Below are 25,286 nucleotides of genomic sequence, written 5' to 3' on the forward strand. Positions count from 1 at the left end.
CAGTTCGAAATTGATTTAAAAATACACTTCTGCACGGCACTGGAAACTGGTCCACTGTAAAACCTGACCTCGCACAATGCGACCGGTATGGCGGCGTGATAAAAACGGACAAAAACTTTCGCAAGGAAAGAAATATGTAAATAGAATTTTATCGCACCTATTTTATATCGGCAAATTCAAATGCTTTTGCCTTTATTAATTATTAATAAAATTAATTTGTGTTTTTAAATAATAAAATCATTTGACATACCCGATGCTGCAACAGCAATTGTTCAAAATTTTATCCACTCACGTGTAAACACATTTGGGTCCGTCTTACTCCCTTTCTACGAACTAACACAAATGATGTCTTGTTTCACCAAAATACAAATACTTCACCATAATACAAATGTTGTCTTGCTTCACCATAAATTGAAACGATATCCATCAACTCTGAATTGCTATACACGCAAGCCATTTTTGACACTAACTACTAAAAAACTGATGTAAATACCACAGATAACAGGTAAAAGCTACCGCAACGACGGATTTCAGTATTAGGAGTCACATGGCTCTCCACGTGTATTGCGAATGACACTAGAGACTACAGTTGTCCAGTTATGTAGTGGTTTAATGTGCTATAACTTCAATAATTTTTTTCTCAGAAACTATAAGGATTATACAAAAATTTTTTTTACAATATTGACTCCATGCCACATGTATATGACCTCCTCTCATTTCAAGACATATATCCAATCTTCGCTTGACTTTTTTGTGGGCTGTGATTATGAACATTTCGCCGTTTAATTCATTACAAGCGTTTGTGATTTTTCTTTCAAATGATTAATATCTCGCGAAGGTATTTTCTAAACCTTATTTTTTAAAACCTCCCATAAACAAAATCGAGGGATGTTAGATCTGCTGACTTTCCGGGCCACTGAATAGATCCATTAAGTCCAATCCATTTTTCTGGGAAAGTGTCATCTAAGTATTGCTGCACAATCCTGGCCTTGTAGTCCAATTAAATGAGCCTTTAAATCGCAATTTGGTCCACTTGCCTGAATTTTTGATATAAGTAAGTTAGTTTAGGGCATATAATAACAATAAGTGACAGTAACTTTTGTTTCAACCCCCGGCCAAGGGTGAAAAAAGATAAAATAAAGGGTTTTTTCAATATAACTCAAAAGGGGTAAGCGTTAGAAAAAAAAGTTTCTTATAATAATTGTAGAGCATAAAATTCTACATGAAATGGTATATTGACTTTTTTATGCCATTAAAATTAACAGAGTTAGGGAGACTAGAAGTTATGGGATGATTTCAGAAATTTAAAAAAATCGTAACACGCAGAAAAATGAATGAATTTTATATATTTTTTTAATCTACTCTAAAAAATGTAAACTTTCTGTTCAGAGAAATATATATTTTTTTTTAATTTTTAATAAAAAAGTTAAAACAGTTAAAATCTTTTAATCGTTAATTTTTATGATTTAACACTAAAACAATTTTTTTATATGCCATTCGATCGATTATTTAAAATAAAAAAAGTTGCTTTCGAAATTTAGTTTTATGACAAAGACCAAAATCACGTTCGCTTTGTGAAATTGTTATAACTTTTTTATTGAAAATTAAAAAATATATCTATTTCTCTATTTTTAAGAGTAAATTGGAAAAAAAATTATAAAATTCATTAATCTTTCTACTTGTTATGATTTATTAAATTTCTGAAATCATCCCTTAAATTCTAGTCTCCGTAACTCTGTTAATTTTAATAACACAAGAAAAAGTCAATACACCATTTTTGTGTAGAATTTTATGGTCTACAACTTTTATAAGAAACTTCTTTTTCTAACTCTTACCCTTTTTGAGTTATCTTGATTATCCTTTATTTTATCTTTCTTCACCCCTGGCCGGGGGGTTGAACGATAAATTACTGTCACTTATGGTTAGTATATACATACCTGAAACTAACTTATATAAAAAATTCAGGCAAGTTGACCAAAATTGCGATTTAAGAAGATTCCAGAAGTGCAGGAAATTTAGTTCTCACGCTGTTCAATGTATGTTCATAAAAATAAGGCCCAATTAAATGCCTACCAATGATGCCGCACCATACATTTACTCCAAAATAGCCTTAGTTTTGGACTGGATTTACAATGTGGGAATTTTCAATGGATCAGAGTGTTCGTTGCGCCTGTTTGGCAAACCTTACTGACAAACCGACTTTCGTCCGTCCAAAGAACGTGCCGAAAAAGGTTCTGATCAACAGTTTCTACATTTATGTACTACAATTTGAGCTGTAAATTTAAGTCTGTTTTCAATGTGACGCTCAGGCAAATACTCCAAATTGTGAATTTTGTAGTCATGATACCCATTGGCCTTTAAAATTTGTTGAGCGGCTGATTTATCCAAATTCAATTCCCGGCTAGCCTGTCGTATAGAATTTCGCGAATTTTGTTCAAAATACTGTAACAGTCTAGCTGTATTAACATTGTTTCTAACCCTTTGGTCAATTATTTGATTTTTCCGAACAGAGAATACATCTTCATTTCGTCGCAAGGTCGCCTGCAATCTTGTAAAGGTTCTATGATCAGGAATGAGGTGCTTTGGATACCTTTCGCGATACCTATATGTCTACAGGTCTTCTTGAATTTTTTAGTGACTCGCCGTAAATTAGCAACATATCAACTTTTCTGAATGAGAAAACATTTTGTAAGCACAAAAGTTATATGTTTGACGTTCGTATTGAGTAAGTACAAGTATTTTGTTTTTTAGGTGGTATTTCTTTTGAGACTCTTTAGGACGATATTGCTTATAACTTTTAAATGGGAAGTAATACAGAAAAATGTCTCTCATAAAAGTTTATTAGAAAAAAGAGAGCTTTTTAACAGGAAAAAAAAATTGGGTATGTTTGGGTTTAGAGAGACTGCCAAAAGTAAACAATTAATAGGGTAAAGTTTCTAGAATGTTGTTCCTCTAAGTATACATTTTTTAATATAACTTCTGGAAGTTTTTTAATTTTCGCAAGGAATTGAGATATTTGACAAGGTTAAGAGTAGCTATCAAGTAGAAGGTTTTTTGTGACTATACAGGGCCGCACATGTTTTTTCTAATGGAATACCGTATGTATTTTTTATTTCTTCTTTCACTTTTTCAACTTGAAAAGAATGTAAATGAGATATAATGTTTTCCTTTGGTGAAAGTATTAAGATAAGTGTACTGGTTAAATTGGGATTACAAACCACTGAAAAACGGTTGTATAGTTAATTTTTCGGATATGGGATTCGGATATTCGTACTAACTATACAAAATTCTTAGAATTGCGAAATTTGACCTCTCCATCTTTGTTTCAACAGCAAATTATGATAAACAAATTATAGTTAACTATTCTATAATACACAATACTGTCTAATCGTGGTGATAAATGACATAAACCGTATATTAAGTCATTACATTCAGTTTTATAGACACTACAGAGAACTACTTTGTGTCAAGTTACGGGTGACTTATTATTATCGAATCGGCCTTGATTAAGGCGGGAAGTATTTAATTTAGCACCGAATCAAGCAGAAAACTCGTTTTAGGAAACGTAGCTACTATCACGCAGAGTGCTTTTGACGAACAAATCAGCGTTAGAACTAGCAGGAATTAGATGGCAGGGAATTTTGTTTGCCAAAGGTGGGACGTGTCCTTAATGATTTCTCCCTTTGTTTTGTTATCGGGATAATGAAAGCTGTGGGCGGACTGTCTTTTTTTGTACTGAATCTATTGTTTCTCTTATTTATTTGCAAACATTATTTGTTTTCCTAGACGCTGGTTCTTTATTGAACTGGGTTAAAAGTATTAGGTTGCCGGTTAGATGTAGGAGGCGTTGATTTATCGGTACTTTATTGATATTTATTCTTCCTTATTGAAAACGTATACATCTTATTTTATTGATCCTGACTTTGTACCATTTAATTTGAATTAAAAACATTTTTGACTGAAGCTTTGATGTCTGTTGTCGAGTTACCTGCAGTCCATTTTCAGACGCATTCATTGAATTGTAAAAAAAATAAACTTAAATTGTCCACATCCTTTTAGGATTCAGATAGATGAGATTTATTGCTTCGTGTTTTATAAATATGCAACATCTCCTAGGATTAAACCATAGTCACGACTTACATTTATTATTAACGAATTACTTTTAAATTTATAGCTTTTGTTTTAAAAATACCACAGTCGTAATACCTTAATGAAAGAAAATTGACCATTAATTCATATTTAATCGATAATAATTGTGTAATTGCTTGAATATATAAAAGCTAATAACGCTAATAAGGACTTTTTCACGTGACTTCGTTAGAGTTAATAGAATATATTGTGTTGTTTTGTGTAAAACGTTAATAATTCCAATAATGTACGGTTAAAATCAACTGTATAAGAACAGAAATAATGAAATAAAGTTATTATTGAAAGCAGTTTAATATTATTGATGCTTACTGGTGAAGATGTAGACTTATTTGGTAATTTGAAGCATTTTTAGTAGAAAGAATAACTTAAAGTTTTGCAATAATTCGCATTTATTTGAATGAAAGGTAATCAAATGAATGGATTCAACTTTCTATAATTATACGCCTTTAATTGTTGAAAAATTGCAGCAAAATAATTAACTTCTATTCAAGATTCCCTGCTAACGAGTGCCTAACACTGTCATGGATTTTGAACTTCTACCCTTAAAGTGTACATCCTACTAAAAACATAGGATGTGCAAAGGTAATGATAAAGGTAATGATCTGTCAGTAAAATATTCACTTTAATATTAAATAACTTTTTTTCGACAGATGAAACCCCTCAGGCTCTCCTAATTCTGACGCCACTGCAATTTTTGAACACATACCTCATTTATATTAACCAAAACTCTCTTATTACAAATTAGTTTCATATTTCGGAAACGTTTAGCATATTCTACAAATGTCCGAAGTTTCTTCAACCCCATTTGCTGTACCTGTACGTGCAAGATCATATTAAGTCGTCATGCTGATGGCAAATAATTCTAGTTTCCATCTCACGTCTAATAGACCATTTAGAACCACATGCCATGCGGAATTTATGGCTGAGATAATTGATCTCACATGGATCGTTACGGAGAAAGAAGACTAGCGATTTCTTTACGATTCTTTCGCCATAGGATCTGTGTTTATCCGCAAACCTAGATTTTAGCCCGTATAGCTTTGCAATATCGAAATAAAAATTACAACTTTCTTTAGCCATCTGTCGCGTTTTCACCGGTTTTGATTTCGTTTATAATTTCGGCAATCGATGTTGTATCTTTGGTAACATCCCATACGCGTAACTATAAACTAGGAAAGTAGGTCTGATGGTCTGCGTCGAACTAATTACGTACTAGTAATGTTGTAATTTAAGTTAGATGATACAGGAGAGTATTAGAAGAAAGAAACTTGTAAAAGTGGCGAAACCATAGAAAGCGTAATACGGTGGTAGACATTCCAGTTACAGTTTCCGATATTTTTCACAAATTGAGAGCGTTCACATTTTAATTAATCAAAATCTTCATCAAAACAATTTAAATAATTAATTATTTTATTGCAGTTAATATACAGGGTGTTATTTAAGTACGTGGTATTTAAGATCGGTTTTTCGTAAAAATCTTAATAATCCTTTAGCCGATTTTGTTGAAATTTGGCAGTGTTATGGTAGAAAGGGGCTAACTTAGCCCTAACTAGATTAAAATTATTAAGTCCAGTGGCGTCTCGGGGGCACCTTAGCCAATATTTTTAACAAAAAAAAAATGTGCGCCACTTACTTTTTTAAAACATTTAATTTTTTCACATAAAGCAACTAAAAATACAACTTTTTTGTCTCTAGAATTTTTTTCGTATTTTTTTCTCCTTTTCGGAGAAACTTAAATTTTAAACAAACTTCGATAATATAATTTTTGACATAACGATCAAGTTAAAGATATGCGATCTCATTACAATACTTTTTGTGGCTTAAAAATGAATTGGATTACCGTTTCAGAGAATAAAACTTAAGCTAAAAAAAGATTTAAAATCGTTATAAAATGGTTATTTTTATTGGTTGCTGTTCTAAACCACATTGAACTAAAAATAGGAACTTGTAGATGTTTCTACTGAAAATTTATTATTCTAATTTAATAAAATGCATTATCAAAATCTTAAAAATGTCCCTTGAAACTGATTTTAAAGCTTTTTAAAATATTTTAGGCTGTTTTTGATCCTGGAAAATTACCTATTAAATTTTCGAAATTTATTTGTATACAGTGTGGAACAGCCAAATGAAATAAATCCACTATCTCAATTTTTGTGCATATTTATAAAAAATCTCGAGACACGTCGATTTTAGATTCTGAAATGTAATCATGCAACGGAAAAATTTCATCCCTTAAATACAACCCCCTTCGAATGGCAGTTACAACCTCTAAATTTTTAAATGGGAAGTAAAGGCTTGTGATACCTCATTAGAGAAGTATTTTTATTCTCCATTAAAAAATGCTATGGCTTTAATATGTATTGTAAAAGTTAGCAGTAAAAAAATTAACTCGCTACAGCAAAGTAAAAAAAAAACTTAATTTCAACGTAGATGTTCAAAATAAACTCCTTTTCAAGGAACGTCTTGACCATATCCTAATCGTAGATAAAAATGTCTTCTAAAATCTTCCAACGTGTGTGTGTGACCGATTTAACCGCAACCATTATTTTTCTTCTCGTCAGCTATATCGCCTGGCTTAGTTTTGTATACCATACTTTTCACAAATGGAAATAGATAGAAATCTAAGGAGGTAAAATCAGGAGAACGTGCTGGCCATTCTAGCTATGGTGTTTTCAAAAAATATGGCCATGAAGAATTTTGATGTTTTTATATCTTCTTTTTAGTTGAGAATGTTGAAGAAAACACTAAAATTGTTTTTGCTAGCCTGCAAGAACAAAATACTGTTAGTTTTTATGTTTATGTTTGTTGTAACAAATTTTGCTAAGCAAGTCGTTAATTTTTGCAATAAATATTAAAACCATAGCATTTTTGAATAGGGAATGAAAAGACCTTTCAAATGAGGTATCATAAGCCCCTACTTCCCATTTAAAAATTTAGGGGTGGCAGTTGCACTGCCACTCGAAAGGGGTTGAATTTAGGTATGAAATTTTTAGTTGCAGGATGTCATTTCAGAAACCACAAAGGACGTGTCTCGGAATTTTTTATAAATATGCACAATAATTGAGTTAAATACTGTCATGATAAAATTATATTCAGTAAGATATACAGAAAACAGAAAGAAACTATAGAAAAGTATCAAATAATAAAGAAACAAACATAGACGGTAATTTTAAACTAACGAATACATTCTATTCCTAGTTACGAATAAGAAAAGAGAATAATGATGATAAAATGTATTTTTGTATCCTACACACACTATAAAAAATTGCATTGGTAAATCAAGCGAAATAAAAAATGTGTACAAAAAGTAAAAGTTTGCCTATGACATATTTGCACGTGACTAAGAATATTATTCCCATATAAAACCGTAGGTACATAAAAAGTTAGTAAACATTAAGGTGTGTTGTTGTATAAGAAAAAATTGCCAATAATCATCTACAGAGGAGAATCTATCATTATTCACCTCAGCATCTTTCAAACACCAAGGTTCTTCCTAGCAATAAATCCTCGTGTCATACATACGCGCAATCCATTAAGTGAGATTTGTCTGGCCAATTAGCTTTTATGTGCTGGTGACTGCAAACGAATTTACCAACAGTTACGCAACGCCCGTAAAAAAGTGAGAATGGTCAAGGTCCGTTCTCAGGATCCATATTGTTCGGTAGTTGGGCAGGTTGTTAAATCTATAAATTACCTTGACCGGCGTTTCCTTTTCCCGTTTCCAAAAACTAGTTTTTGCATCTTAATTGCATAAGTGGACGAAGAATCGGTAGCTAAGCCGCTGGAAGGTTAAATTCCGTGTTGTTCCTGGATATTAATTGATATCATTAATTGTTTGCTGGTGTTAGTTTAGCTTGAAAGTTATTTCTCGTCAGTGCCCTTGCCTGAAGCTTTTGAAGACAGAAATATATTAACAGAGTAAAATTAAGGCGATGGCCCTTATAAATACATATACAGGGTGTTTCAGAAAACATGGGCCAACGCTCGGGGGCAGATTCCCAACCTAAAAACAAGAATATTGTAAGTTTTAAAATGTGTTTTTTCCAAAAATATAGATTTCCACTTGGAATTAAATGAAATATGGACAACTAACTATTTACAACCAAATACACATTCCTAGGAATTATTATGTTGAACATGAATTACAGGACCGGACTTAATTGCATGCCTTTGGATTTAATCAAAGAAAAACACCTTTAGATTTCTACCTCTAAGGACATGTAAAAGAGCTTGTTTATAAAACTCCTGTCACTTTAAGGGAAGATCTTTGACAGCGTTATCAGACGCATTCGCTTTCATTAGAGTTAGAAAGACTATCAAAAAACGAATTCGGGGTTGTATTCGAGCTGAAGATCGACACTTTCAACATTTGCTGTAAAATGTTATATTATGTTGATCGAGTCGAGCTGTTTATTGTAGGTACGTTTACAATTCATAATTAATTCTAGATAAGTAAATAATTGTTTGTTTTAATATTACATTTAAAACACCGAAATCTCGAGGGAAAAGAAAAAATAGTAAGAATCAATTTTTGATCAAAATTGATATAGATTAACCCATGTAATTATAAACTGGACATCTCAACGGGGAACCAATTTTTTCTCTGATTAAATTCAAAGGCTTGCAAGTAAGTCCGGTCCTGTAATCCATGTTCAACATAATAATCCCTAGGAATGTGTATTCGGTTGTAAATAGTTGGTTGTCCAAATTTTATGTAATACCCTCAAGTGAAAATATAGATTTTAGAAAAAAATATAATTTGTTTTAAACATGCTTTTATGTTTTTTTATTAAATTCGAAAAAATTACCTGGAACTCATTAAATTGTTAAAAAGAATTAATTTGATGGTTAATTAATAAATATGACAGATCTAAAAAAAATGTGGATGAGCATTAATCAATATGTTGCTTGTCGGTATCTTGACACATAAACGAGAAATAATATATCTAATATGGCCGATTTATTTATTTTTGTAACTTCAATTATAAATTATATCGTGACTTTTCTACTAGGTATTTTTCTTATTTGGTCGTTTGAATTTTACATTGTTTGGTCAACTAATGAAAATTCATAAGTAATTTCTAATTGTGAGCGAAAAAGTAACATAATTACCAGCATATTCATTATTTTCTTTACAGTTACCTACTTTATTGTAGAGATTATTAAAATTGCCTAGATATAAGTCGAAACTTGTCAATATGCGGGTATTAACTCGAAGTGAACATTATTATATCTCTAGCTCAGGCAAATATTGCATTTTTGTGCATGTACTGGCATCAAACGTTGCTCAAGATGTTTGTCACATGTATTTTATGCAACAAGCCCCTTTCGTAAGTGAAATCTCACCTTGTATGTATGAAAACTAACGCAAGTGTGAAATTTTCTTCTATACCACCAGATTATAATTACGATGTGTTTATTTACTGGAAAGGAATTTACCATCTACAAAGTCCGTCTGACCATGTTTGCATCTTATCAAGTTTGTGGTTTTCTGTAGTTCCTTGACAATATGGTAAAGTGTGCCATGCTCTTAATCTCATGAGCTCTGGAAAACAGATACATTTCGACAAAATTTTTATATACACACCGAGTTTTCGTAAAAGCCAGTAACCAGTAACTTTGTTTGGAACAGTAATTTTATTTCTCTAGCTTTGACAATTAAATTTTGATAAAATAAAAAGTCATTAAAAAAATAAGATCAAAACACCACATTCTGTTGTATTGGCTCTAAAAGAATAATTAATATTGATATTGCTAAGATTTAGAGATTTTTAGTTGACCGTGCCAGTCGTGCGATGTTGGTTGCCTATCCTTTGCAGTCACGTGGCTTATAATCATTTGCGAAGGTTGTGTACGCTGTAGTTCTCTCTGTTAAATAAAATATTCGAAAATTTAAAAACGTCATTGTTTTTATGAAATATTATTTGAGATTAATGTTGTAACCTGAGGGGTTATTTCTTTATCTATCTATCTATCGTTATGACCAGTATCATAACGAGTCTGGATTTCAAAAGAGTTTACTATTTAGTTCTTGAAAGGGAGTTTATAATTATCATTAGGTACATTTTAATTAATACGTGGGAACTTAGAAATGTTGTATGCTCAGAGAATGAATTTCAAGCACTTACCATCCATTGCTTACGTAGAATGTAATCCAGTGACTGGCTGTACAGAGTGACACTGAGGTTGGAAGAAACAAAAAGAAACACCAACACTTTCCAGGAAGAGTTTTAATAACAATAAAAACAAAACAAACAAACAAGCAAACTACACAACGGCTCGAAAAACATTATTAATTACTTTATTGACACGCGACAGCGTACCGAGATTCAAGGATTCCCGCGATCCATAGCAAAATTTGGAATGACTTTATCCATTATTAAATTAACCCGAGACTCTAAAACTAATGTGAAACCCAAGGAAGAACTGTCCTATTTTCGGATATTTCCCCTGAATTCAATACTTCGTTTCGACACGTCCATTTCTTGGGTCCAGACGTTTCTGTTCCTATCTTACTGGCGGGAACCCTAAATATCGGGACGCTTTGGCATAACTATGCCATGTTAATAGCTATCTAATTGACTGATTTTACAATTGTGTAAATAATTTTGAAACTAAACTTACTTACAAGTAACCCTAGCCTTCCTCTAGTGACTCCGTGTAGCGATACGGGAAAGATTAGTCGATCTCATTTAATATATCCTTATAGCTTGGAAAATCCGCCAAAAAACCAGCAATTTTATCCATTACTTCCTTTTCCAATTACTATCAATATAGCAATTTGATTTAATTCTACTTTGGAACCTCTACGCTTTTCTCGTGGTTTTGCGTGTTATTAAATATATAGATTTTTCTCTTTTACCTGCTCAACACATGGCCCCGACTCTAAGTGAACTTGTTCAAAAAATATTGCTAAATTTCGTGAAGTCTTCCCCAAAGGACGGTCTTGGCGACGTTAAACCTACTTGAAAACTATTAACTTTCCGATAAATTAGTGTTGACTGAAATATTTTACTTTTTGGCCCATCCGTTCCCAGAACTAACAAATAAATTATTACGCGTCCCGGCTTTTGTTACAATACTAATTTCACCTTAGAAACCAATGCTACGGTAATACGTTGATATCTTTAGAATATGTTATCGATATTATAATAGATAGTAAAAAAATAAATAAGTAAGAATAGTTATTGAATATTATCCTGATCATTATCTTGAAACAACATTTTTTCGATTACAAATAGGCACCTACATATTAATTCCACAAATTAGCGGTTACTTATGTATACCGAAACCCAGTCATCCATGTACTATGTGCCTTCGTTGGAAAATAAGTTTGTTTAAATTTACTCTTACCACAGCTAGGAGCTGAGAAAGTTCGTTGCAATTACAGATTTATATCTAAACGAACGAATTATTTAATTAGACGCTATTATTTCAGCTGTTGGCCGTTTCAATTAAGCTAATAACGGTGTGTGGCGCATTGAAGGGTGTTAACTGAAGACAAACAAAAGGATATGCAAAGTTAATGAGTTGTTCTAATAGCTAAGGAAATTGAAAATCAGGAATATCCTTTGAAAGCTCAAAAACTGTCTGTTTTCATGCCAAGAATCTGATTTTGTTAAGATAAAAGCTATTCGTTTTCTTATTTTTCATTTTGTTAAGCCACTTTTACTAAGTATGCCTTTTTTATCTAGAAATGAACTCAATTTATTCATTTCTTGCTGGAAATTCAGATTTTTGAAGGGCGAAAAAGTTAGACATAGTTTTACACCGACGACAGGAGTAGTGTTACTAGCGTCCCTTAGTGTGACACCCTGTATAGTGGAAACGTGGTCAAGTTTTACAAAAAAGTAGTTTTTGTTATTTATCCTAAACTCCTTACAACCCTCAAAGTCACTATTCAGTAGCGTCTTAGTGAAATGTCAAAAGTCTTAAGAAAGTAGCTTCATTTTACGTATCCCATTTTGTGAATCAAAGCTGAGCCTTCTTGTGTGAAGCGCCGCGTTGTTACCCGTTCGATAATTAGCAATTCTAATGAGTATTTAGCCCAGGCGAGTTACTTATATAATTATTACACATCGTTACATAATAACGGTTAATTAATCATTATCCGTGTGAGGGGCTCGACAATCGCGTCATTTCCGTTACTTTTTTTTTGTTGTGCGCGTATTTATGCGTGACGCTTTACCAACAGGGACTGCCCGACACTGCTAGATTACTGTCGAAAGTATAGGAAATCCTTGGGGGAAGGTCAAGTATTCAATTAGCTCAAAATTGCCGCAAGTACCAAACCACAAAACCGGCAAAAGAAACTAGCCGTAAAAAGTAATATCCCAGGTTATGAAAGTGTTACGGACAAAGGAATGTAACGTTATCAATAAACTAAACGTATTGCTTTTCAATTATTTTTTGTAATTGTGACGAAACGTTTCTCAAATATTCTACATGTGTTTGTATCCTAGGTAAATAGAGCATGCCGTGAAAGAAATCTTGGGCGCTTCATACGCCCGATTTGCATCTTGCATCAGGTTGACGAAATGCGTTTTCGATGCACGCAGGTCGCTAATTATTATGATTCGTGGGATTGCAGCGGGTAATAGCTTCGGGTTTCAGTCGATCACGTGTGTAGAATTGTGTAGGATCCTTTGTGCAACAACCTTGCGCTGGATTCTGAAACCGATATAGGCTGTATCTTGTAAAATTAAAATTTTCATTAGTAAAAGCGGTAGAAACGCCTGTACACTAACAGTTGTAACACGTGGCACATTTTATAATTCCTCTAGCATAATGTTTATTACGTCCTCAAGTAATCATCAAGATTCGACTGCAATTTTATCCTTTTTGAAGATATCGGAAAAGAAAAATTCCATTATTAAGAAAAAACAAAAGTATTTATCTATATTTCTGTAATTGTTTCAAATATGAAAGCCTCATGAAAAAATAGTAACTCGGGGCGTTCCTTCTACCGAAAATTCCACGTAATTTTCGCACATTCTCAGCTACACACTCTTCGTAGATACTTGTAATGAATTTTTACAATCTTTACTCGCTCATCCATCGTATAGAGCTCTTAATTATCATTCTGTCTGTGTAGAAGGAGGGGGGGAGGCTGGATGTGCACAGGCCACTCCGGAAAGTCCGGTGCCTATCCTAGATTTTTTTAAATATAGAATCAAATCAAAATGTGTTCAAATTTTATATCGGTAAGTCGCTGATTGAAAGAGTTTTATTTTTCGAGGTCTCTATAGAGCTTGCAGTCCTGGGCCTATCCCAAGCAAAAATTGTAGCTTCGTCTATGCCTTTGGGACACCCTTTACATTTCAAAAATGAGAATTTTCCTGCAGAAGATAAAATTTTGTTTTTTTTTTGTTGGTTATAGTCACTCGCACTTCATTATCAGCTATTTATCAAATGCTTATATCTTATTTAATTCTGAGAGAAAAAATATAAGAAATAAAAAGGAAATATCTTTGCAAAAAAGTTAGTACAAACGCCTATTGATTTGGAATGCAATAACTGTCATAATAAATTTACGTTTACAGAGATTTTAATTGCGAACGATATTAGATATCAGCTGCATAAAGGCTTATTCAATGATTTAACATTTAACCTTAAGACTTGACCCACTTTAATAGTAGTAAATTTATTAAAGCAATTTGTTGCAGTCTAAAGCAGAGTATATAGTTTTTATTACAAAAATTTATGTCTCTTATAAGTGTCCCAAAACAGGTTTTCCTTGTTGCAATTTTATTTTGTCTCAAATCACAAATAACTTTACCGCTTCCTTCATAAAAAGTGACTCTTGTGTGGAGAGGGGACGATGTATTATTATTTTGTAGACTGCGCAATGTTAACTGAAAATTTCCCGATCTAGTTACTTTTTCTTAATATATTTACAAAAATACAATAATTAGGTAAACTTTTTACATTTTATTTTGTTACACCACGGTAATTGGTGGGAAATTTATAACCCTAATACTATACTTCACACATTGTTATTTCATTTAGCTGAAGAATGCATACTAGTTCTTACATAAACCGCAAGATTTCAAGGATGTGTATTGTATGTCTTATTTAACACCTAACAATAACATGTGACATGCTAGAAAGAAACGCCTCTACTTTCTCTATAGAAATTATTTGCTCAAATCATACATAATTGTTAATTAATAGTTTCGCGGTTACATTATTAATATTTACTGTCGGGTTTCTTACGAGCTTGTCAATTACGCTTTTGAAAAATCCGTAGTAATAATTTATAATGAACAGTTTAAATCTTATTACCGTCAAGGTGAAGTTATGAACTGCGACCTATTGCTAAACATTTTTATACGTGTACCACAGATGTAAGTTGATAAGCAATGTCAAAAACGTGAGATATATAGTTTACACGAATGTAAAAGTAGACACGATTTTGATTTTAATCGTGTAATAATCACTAAATAATCCGTTGTTATGAAATATTAAAGTGCATTTTTTGGAGTTTAAATCAGTTTTGTATACCGCTGTATATTCCCTAACCAAAGTCATGTTATTTTGTTTTACACAATAAAACATGAATAATATTTTTAAAAATGTCGCTTTAGAAGTAAATAAAGCGCAAAGAAAGCTAAACTAGTAATAACATACGTGATGTTATCACTAAAGGCTCATGTTTTGCAAAAAAACATATCAGCTAGTTCTAACCTCACTTTCTATCCAGAGAAACTATTAATGCTTAATATGTACAATTTGCAAGTTATTCCGTTGTCTTTAACCAATTCTTTTTTTCCAGGCCGTAGCACTATGCATAGCCTGTTTTGTAGCTGTCGTTAAGGCACAGTACGGCTTTGGAGGTAGCTTCGGCGGCTTCAAGGGATTCGGGAATGGCTTAGATGCCCCGCTACAATCTGCCAGAGACCCCAGAGAAAACCCAGGCCCAGTAGTCTTCCCCCCAGCCCCCCCAGATAGCGGCGAAACCAGCGGAGTTGTCGTAGGAGCTTCTGGATACGGATTTGTTCCCCCGCATCGTAAGGACGCTCATTTTAATATTTCTTCATGAAAGCATGATTCAAGTCTAACGTATCAATCATATTTTAGGTTCATTACAGGGTGTAACTTCGAATAGGGGTCGGATTTATGTGGGGGTTACTTTTGATCTGTTTTTAAAAACGACATTGCCAGTTCTGTTGTCTGTCACTCTATTAGTTTCATATAATTGGTTTAAAAAGGTAACAACAGGCAACACTGGTAAGTGTGCATATAAGGGAGCTGCTCAGTAGTGGCGTAGACAAGAGTTTAAGCGCAGTCTAATAAACGAATTATAACTATATATTTGATTAATTAAAAAAAAATGATTAGTATTGTGAACAATACGTACTATGATGGCCTTTGCCCTAAAAAACTGACCCCTTTTTAAAGTATCACCCTGTACATAACAACCAGTTTTTCTAATATTTGCTTTGAAAAGCTATATGCATGACCATATAAAAGGTTTGGGTCATAAATTTTCCACAAAAGTAAACTTTGTACATCGAAACACAAACATTGTATAATTATAAAAAGAATTGCAAAAGTGCAAAATAAAGTTTACCTTTTTAGATATTTAGATTCACCTATTTTCGATTAAAGAAAATATTTTAAATACACAGCTTTTTCAACCTTCTTTTGAATCTACCAATAAGAAGTGTCGATGCTTCAACAGCTTTCAAAAGATCAGCGAAAATATTTTGTTATAGATTATTGACAGGTATTTTCCGCCAAAATTTTGTATATTTTATTTTGTTAAATTTCTTAAAAATAATACTAAAGAAGTTAACTATAATATACAGGGTGTATCACGAAGAGGGCCCAGTAGGATTATCTCAAAAAGTAGTCAAAATTAAAATCTGAAAATTTTTATACAGGGGTTTATCAAAAAGATCTATTCAATGAAAATAGTGTCAACTTTCTCGCACTTCCGGTTATACCAGAAATCATCTTTGTTATTTCAAATGGAACACTGTATATTTTTAGACTAAAATCGAGACTAATTTCATATCAGGTACTATAGTTCAAAATGTGACAGTTTTCATGTTATTATCAATTTTCGAAAGAATTGAGGGATGCAAGTAATTTTTGAAAAACAGAATAATTTCGACATTTAGCTTTATTTAGTAATGAAATTTGGCGTGGATAATTTAAAAGCAATGGAATTCAACCAGTTTTGTCAAATTTTCAAAAATTCATACAGAGTGTTTAAGGATGGTTGACCAATATTGTGACGTTAAAGTTGAATTTACTAAAACATTTAAAATGGTACATCCTGTATATTATTACATAATGGATGCACAATTAAATTTACTTAAATATATACATACCCTTATACCCAAAGTTAACAGTTCTTGTGTAAATTAAAAATTATTGATTTCAACACAGAAAAATGTACCTACGATGGATACTAAAGAATTGAATAATAAACGGCAATGAACTATAATTTTTATTGTCATTATACCTTCATCAAAAACAATAATTCAGTATATTAAATTAAAAAGGGCGATGCTTTAAATAAACCCACCATACCTACGCGTAGATTTTTCTGTGTTGAAATCAATAATTTCCAATTTAGACAGGAACTGTTAACTTTATGTATAGGGAACTATAGTATCATTTTAAAGTAAATTTAAGCATTCAATTTTTGAGTAAATGCAACTTTATCGTCACAATATTGGCCACACTGTATGAATTTCTGCAAATTTGACGTGAACTGGTTGAATTCCATTGCTTTTAAATTATCCATGCCAAATTTCATTAATAAGTAACGCAAAATGTCGGAGTTATTCTATTTTCAAAAATGACTTACATCCCTCAATTTTTTTCTAAAATTAGTAATAACTTGAAAACTGTCACATTTTGGCCCATAGTGTCTCTTATCAAAATAGTCTATAATTTGCCGAATTAAAAGAATTAAAAAATGTATAAATATCATAGTGTTCCATTTGAAATAATAGAGCTGATGATGACTTCCGGTATAACCGAAAGTGCGAAGAAGCTGACACTATTTTCATTAAATAGATCTTTTTTATAAACCCCTGTATACAAATTTTCAGATTTCAATTTTGACTACTTTTTGAATAATCATACTGGGCCCTCTTCGTGATACACCCTGTATATTGAGTATTTGGAAAATATCACTAGACGAGTTTTTCCATTAAAAATTAATATCCTGGCAATTTTTTATCTTCGACATTACAAAAAAGTTTCATATAAAAGTTATATGCTTCTTTAATGTTTTTCAAAAGACCATGACTACCACACATTACAGAATACGGAAATTATTAACATTGGAAAATAACATCAGACAAGTTTTTTGAAAAATCAGTGAGTGTATTTAAGAGTAAGTACATTGCCCTGTCAACACAACACGTAGTCATGTTATTTCATCAAATATTTTCAAAGAAATTAGAGGATCTGACTCCCTCAACAGTTATTAAAAAAATAGTTCTCAAAGATTTATAATTCTAACACAATACTACTCCACTAAACTTGCATTCCTCCGCAACATTCAATTCACAACAACAATTAACGCCATTCCGGCCAATCAGCAGCCCGCAGCCCCAATTACACAAAGCAATATTTAGTAGTACTTCGTCAGACCGAGTCCTCCATTGTGCAAGAGTTTCAAACTAATTAATTCCATTTCCGTTGCGACCCTCCCAATTAACAAGTGTAAAAACAACAATGGCGATCGCCATATATTAAATTCCGGACAAGTTTCCCGGAATTTATCTTGACGTGGCGCGGGGATGCAAATAGGCCAAGACGCATTGTTCGGAGGCGGTCAAATGACGTGAGATAACCGAAGGAGACGGACGCGGTGGCGTTCAAAGCGTGATTTAAGTCCTAAGTTGGCAGGCCTGATTAACCGCAGCCCCGCACAAAGGACCGGGAAGCCGAAACTCCCAAATGAAATTATTGTCCGTAGTTGCAAGGTCTCAATAAGTAGCAAGGGTTGTCCGGGAACTAATGAAGGTGGAGGAGACAGTTGTATCCGAGTTTTTTGGCCTTTGATCTACGGCAAATAGTTTGTGTTGTCCCTATTTCCACAGAATAACCAAATTTTTCGAGGTTCTCGATTTATGTCATTTATATTTGTTGCCTTCGTCATCTTTGCACGTCAGACTGTTTTGGCCTCATCAATGAATTCCTTGACTACATTTTTTAAAGGAGAATCTATAATTCAAAACATATTTCAGTCTTCCTTCTTCTGGAGCAAATCACTTTTATTCCATTTAGCCTTTAATAACAATGAAGGTATTCTATAGTCGTCTTTACCACCTTTCGAATAGAATTAATATTTGAACAGTATTCTTTGGAAAAGTTGAAATGCACAAGAGTAGAGGATACTGACGGTCCTATTTTATATTATTATCAGAAGATTAACTGTATGAGCTCAATAAGTATTAGGGATTATCCCGAGAACTATGAAGCTGAAAAAGAAACCACAATCGAAATTTGTTACAATCTTGATGGTTTATGATACAAAATACTTTCATACTCAATTAAATGACCTTCACCATCTTTAACAGAAATGTAATATTTAAGAGATAGAAAAAAATAACACAGTTTCATTAAGGAAACTGTACACTAATTTTCATCCGTATAGGACATATGTATTTTGGTATGACCATTTCCAGTACTTACACAAGAGAAAAATTGTATTAATACTTTGAAGATACGTCCATCATCTCAAGCATTGGTATTAGACAACTCACATATATACTGTCCAACCAATTTTTCCTTCACACCATACTGTCACGACTACAATAACCATGTTAGCATGCAACTGCTTTATAATCTCATGACATTCATTCTTACATTATGCAAACATATGGAAACGATACATGCTGACCATTCCAGAATGGATGAAGGACCAAACACCAACATATACAAAGAACATACATACATCTTTAGTTTCTATAGTTGCCTCCACCATCTACTAGATCACTAAAGACAAATTTGAAATACTTTATACACAATTCAAATTAATAACAACAAATATGGATCAAAGCAGATCTACTTAATAATGTTTTTCATTACAACATACTACCATTACCAACACGCGTGCAAGTTCTGCTTCGTCATCTGATGACATTCAACACCACATTATATAAATTTGAAAAAAGATAGATACACTGACTATTATACAGTGGATGAAGTCCCACTAATATATACAGAGAACACATTCCAGGCAACATCAAGAAAACATCAACCATCTCTAACCCTATGCTATCTCACTAATCTATCAAGACTATCCTTCATTGTTAGAAAATGAAATATTTTTGCAGGTACAGGAGCGAAACCTTAGAAAACTGTAGGACAATAAAGGTATGTATGACATTATGTCTATTCTGGTTAATTTGGAGAGTCTTATAAGTCATAAATCTTCAAAGGGAACCATCAAAGACAAAAGGTTTTTTTCAATATGGTTTCCGATGAAATGAGAAGGATAGAGAAATGGTAGAAGATGGTAATCTAAAGAATCTATTTTAGTGGAATGGAATAAAAAATTTTCAATATAAACATATTATGCAGTGTCCTTGAAGATTTTAACGGCTGAATTCCCCAATTACGTAAAAAAAATATGTAACACCGGTAACAGTTTTATTGCAGAAAATTCTGAAACCAAAAGGATTACCGCAAAAACATAAATAATTCAAATACTCACGACTGTAAAAGCGTAACAGAAATAATTGGCTTTCTAAAAATATAGGAGTGATCTTTTATATGAACGAAGCTCCATTTTTTATTGTTATACGCACATGGCTGCAGTGAAAGTAAGCAAATGTGTCAAACAGTACTTTAGAATCTAGCACTGGAACTATTATTTTGTAATTGTTAAAATAATTGCTTATGCTAATTAGGAAAAAATGTGATTGTTACAAGCGAATCTACACAACAAAAGGCTAAACTAACAGTTACCCTAGATATTGTCGAATTTAACTATCAATATATAGGATGTACTGTTGACAGATCCTGTTCATATTTTATTTTAAATTGAATAGTATTTTCTCAAGAATTAAATAATTATAGAGCTGCACATTTAGTCCAGGAAACCAAGGGTTTTCCCTTCGAATTTCTTCGGATAGAACCGATTGACGTCAAACTTGGACTGTAAGTAGAAAATAGCTCAAGAAACAAAAGTTATATAGGGTCGATGAGCCCAGGGGGTGGAAGCCACCCCTTCTAGGGGGTGAAAAATAAAATATTGAAAATAATCCCAGTAATCGATAAAGCAATCAATTTTAAGTAAAAAGTATCTTATGAACACTTCGATAAGTCATTATTTTTTATTGGTGATTGAAAATGTACATTTTTTATTAAAAAAGACGTTTTCTAATAGTTTTTCTCAAATAACTCGAAAAATAGACATTCTATGAAAAAAAAAGATCACGAAGAAAATAAAGCTTATAGAAAAAGAAAAAAATTTAGTGATTTTTCATTTATGCAGGTGCAATAGGTGTTGAGATTCGGCTGGTTCAAGATAATTTTAATAAATTCTATTTTTCAAGAAAAATGCACAGAAATTTTTTTAAAGAACTTTAAAAAGTCTTTAAAATGAACTTGACTTTAAGCCATTAGCATAGAAATTAACAGTTGTGATCAAAATAAAACTTAATTTGCTGTTTCGGAAAAAAATCAGTACAAAATCTGCTGAATTTTTCACGAGATTTAAAATTAAAGGTAATCCTTCTACAATTTGCATTTTTTATGTGCTAACAATATATTATACAAGTTTAAGCGGTTTAGAATGCATATTTTTTAAAATAATTATTACTTTTGATTCATATTTTAATACATATTTTTGAAAATAACTTTAAAAATAAAAAAGATACGGAAAATATTCAAGAGTACAAAAGTTTCGATTTTTTTTTCACAGAATATTTTGGTTTTTTTAATTTATGTAGGATAAAAATTAACAGAGATATCGCTGCTAGAAGTTTGCAGTTAAAGGCGAAGGTCATGTTTTTCAAACCCTTTAACCTCAAAAATAACGAGTTAAAAAATATTAAATTTTACAGTACTTTTAGCTATCGAAATTTTCCGTAAAATCGTTTTTGGACACTATACCAGAGCATTATAATTCACTTTTCTTAAATATCTTGTTATTTTTGTGTTTTTTTTAGGGGTTGAAATATTATAATAAGTTATTTATAATACCATAAACTNAACAGTTACCCTAGATATTGTCGAATTTAACTATCAATATATAGGATGTACTGTTGACAGATCCTGTTCATATTTTATTTTAAATTGAATAGTATTTTCCCAAGAATATTACAGAGCTGCGCATTTAGTCGAGGGAACCAAGGGTTTCTCCTCCAAATTTTTTCGGATAGAACCGATTGACGTGAAACTTGGACTCTAAAAACAAAATAAATATTGAAAATAATCCCAGTAATCGATAAAACAATCAATTTTAAGCAAAAAGTATTTTATGAACACTTTTCGATAAGTCAATATTTTCTGAGTGATTGAAAATGTACATTTTTTTATTAAAAAAAGACGTTTACCAATAGTTTTTCTCAAATAACTCGGAAAATAGATATTCTATGAAAAAAAGATGACGAAGAAAATAAAGCTTATAGAAAAAGAAAAAAATTGAGCGATTTTTCATTTATGCAGGTGCAATAGGTTGAGATTCGGCTGGTTGAAGATAATTTTATTAAATTCTATTTTTCAAGAAAAATGCACAGAAATTTTTTTAAAGAATTTTAAAAAGTCTTAAAATGAACTTGACTTTAAGTCATTAGCATAGAAATTAACAGAGTTATGATCAAAATAAAACTGTTAATTTGCTGTTTCCAAAAAAAAATCAGTACAAAAACTGCTGAATTTTACACGAGATTTAAAATTAAAGGTAATCCTTCTACAAGTTACATTTTTTATGTGCTAACAATATATTATACAAGTTTAAGCGGTTTAGAAAGCATATTTTTTAAAATAATTATTACTTTTGATTCGTATTTTAATACATATTTTGGAAAATAACTTACTTAATAAAGAGTACAAAAGTTTAGATTTTTTTTTTCTTTTTTTTAAATTTTGTTTTTCTTTTTTTATTTATGTAGGATAAAAATTAACAGAGATGTCGCTGCTAGAAGTTTGCAGTTAAAGGCGAAGGTCATGTTTTTCAAACCCTTTAACCTCAAAAATAACAAGTTAAAAATATTAAATTTTACAATACTTTTTTTACAAAATTTTTAGCTGTCGATATTTTCCGTAAAATCGTTTTTGGATCGTCTTAATAGCTTTAAAATTAAGGAAGTTATCGTTAAAAAACCAACGGTACCTTATCAATTTTCGGAGCATATCAATATTTTGGTTATCCACAAATTTGGAGCATTCTATATAGATAGAATACCTTCACTTTTTCCCTTTAATCTTTTAATAATTCTACTTATCAATTTTAAATGTATAAAATTGTTTTTATTTGTATAAGAAAGTTGATTTTTAAGGAACCCAGTGATCTCATAAATACTATAGGAGGACATTATAATTCGTTTTAAATAATTTAAAAGAATTTTTTTATATTTTGCCATTGGGGGTGGTTTAAAACAATGCGATAAATTATAAATTGTTTATTATAAACAGGTAAAATAATTTGTTAATCCAGTTTATACTACTAACTGTTAAAAACTATTTTTTTTAATATTTTGTTATTAGGGGTAGTCTTTTAGGTGTTGGAATATTGTAATAAATTATTTATAATACCATAAACTATTGAAATGGTTTTTAAGGTCAAAGAGACTTATTAATTTTATATTTTTATCATTAAGGGTGGTGTTTAAGAGTTGAAACTTTATAAAAATAACGAAAATTATAACCCGTAATATAAAACAATATTTATTCTATACAATATGATATGATTTTATCCTATACAACACCTATTCAGTTTTTTAGCATAAGGGGTAGTTTTCATCCCCTAAAAATAAGAAGCGCATATCAAGCATATGTAACTTTTCATTTATAGGGTGAAATAAGCTTAATTTCAGATTTTCATAAAAAAGTATTCGGGGGTTTTCCCTATTCTCTTCGTTCCCTGGACTAATTTTGGTATGTTTAAGCGCAATTTGAAAGATCACTTATTAAAGTTGACAATATAATTGAATATAATCATATGCATTATAAGTAATTAATATTTACAAGTTCCTCGTAAGTGATCTCTCGAGTTTATGTTATTGCTGTATACAGGGAGAAATAGAAAATACAACAAAATTTTCATAGCAGTAGTATTAATTTTTTTAGTATAAATTAACAGCGAAATTCAGTATTTACGCATTCAAGTTTTCTTTATTCTCGAATACAGTAATGGCGTCAGCACATTTTTCTCTCTTGGGTATGTTTCCTATTGACGTTAAACATGAGACAAAGAAAAAATATTACCAAGTAAACATATCTTTCTTATGGCTTCTTACTTTAGATCCTAGATACAGCGCTGTGTGACGGTTGTCACGTAGACATAGATAAATGTGCATTTCTTGGAACAGGACACTAATTGACAACCAGAAGTCCTTTGTTAAGTTTAGTAAAAACTTATTCGAAGTTTGTTTATATGGGACTTTTAACCTTATTAATTTGACATTGACATTATTATAAGCAGGAGCGGTATATTTTAGTAAAATATTACTTCCCACATTACTTACCAGATATTTCTGTATCCTTCTGTAGTTACCGGTACTTTGTGACAATGTTACTTTATGATGGTGTATGAGTATTGAGTATGCCAATATGATAAATGCATATCTGCGGTTTTACTTTGAAACATTTGAACGTTTTTCCATGACACTTATTTCTTTCTTTTATCAAGTTTGAAAATGTAGTAATGTTGATAGGAAATCGATTATAGTTATATATGGCTACTATATCAGTTGTTTTGTAGCTTATAGCTTCTCCTCTTGTACAAAAGAAAGGTGGAAAGGGAACTTAGGTATTTAAAGATGAAATATTTTGGCAATATTTTTATTATAAATTTGACATCTCCTTTTGGGCTCGAGTTTCAAAATTATAACAAAATTGAAAGAATGCAGTACACTAGCAAAAAGTAATATTCTAATATCATTAACTGAAATTGCATATATCTGTGTGTGTCATCATGTGAATTAAAAAGTATAGTTACACACACATTTTATTTTAAGAAACGATTGATTAGAAGCATATTTTGTCAGAATCAATTAAAAACTGATAAGAAATTAATAACTATATAATCCTTTTCAAACTGTGACTGCGCTGAAACGGTAATTACAACTATCCAACAACTAATTAAAGTTTTTAACGAATAAATTTGTTTCATTAGCGATTAAAGTGAACGCACTTCGCCTGGAATTGAGCAATTCATATCCGGAACTGCTTGCCGTTTGAGGTAATCCGAAATGGCGAAAAAATAAGTCAATATCCGCAAAAGCAGCATAGAGTCACGCGCGCATTGGCCGTAACCTTGCTTTCAACGACCTCACCGACAATGAGGTCGACTTTGCCGCAAATTCTGTATTGGAACAGACGCGTTACAGCTAGAGAAATGGGCGGTAGCACAATCGCACAGAAAAAAGTGTTAGGACGATTATACAATCAGTAGCGCTTAATCTTCTCGATTTGGATCGGTTTTTGTGAAAGCGAATTTGGGATTTGGCAAATGCGAAATTTTATGGTGAAGGCGCCGTCTTTTTTTTTAATTATTTCAGTAACGCTGATTTTTAAAAGAACGTATCTCCCTAAGGGTGGGGTTAGAGCATTTGATATAGGCAGTAAGGGTGGCATGTATTGGGGGTTTATCTAATTGCAATAAAATTAGGTATGACAAAATAACAAATTAGGGTTGCAAAGGATTTGTAGAAGGCCATGGTGATGACTTGCATGGGCATAAAAACTTTTTTTATGCTAGCTTTATATACAGTGTGTTTCACTTAAAGTCGGAGCACCTTCATATTTAGGATGGCGTCGACCGATTTCCAAAATTATTTTTTTCATGTGGTAGTACTCAAAAAGGCCTACTTTTTGATATTATATTTTTTGACAAGTGATCTTTCCTACGGCCTACTGTAATTAATAAAAGACCCTCAAAATTTAAAAAACATATTGGGCATTTTTTGGAGCTCTCAATATTCACTCAACTAACGGAT

General features: G+C 31.7%; 1 protein-coding gene across 2 annotated transcripts in view; it reads left to right on the forward strand.

Moving 5' to 3' along the window:
* The window catches only part of LOC108904444, a 44,386-nt gene that overhangs the window by 11,608 nt on the left and 7,492 nt on the right, over positions 1-25,286 (forward strand). The window contains exons 2-3 of one of the 2 annotated variants that reach the window (XM_018707008.2): positions 14,924-15,158; positions 19,455-19,494. In XM_018707008.2, the coding sequence (XP_018562524.1) occupies positions 14,924-15,158; positions 19,455-19,474 (255 nt within the window). In that variant the 3' untranslated portion in view covers positions 19,475-19,494. The remainder of the gene's footprint in view (positions 1-14,923; positions 15,159-19,454; positions 19,495-25,286) is intronic. The other variant, XM_018707007.2, reaches the window with a different exon arrangement.

This window comes from Anoplophora glabripennis, unplaced genomic scaffold (assembly GCF_000390285.2).
Source record: "Anoplophora glabripennis isolate ALB-LARVAE unplaced genomic scaffold, Agla_2.0 scaffold133, whole genome shotgun sequence".
Lineage (NCBI taxonomy): Eukaryota > Metazoa > Arthropoda > Insecta > Coleoptera > Cerambycidae > Anoplophora > Anoplophora glabripennis.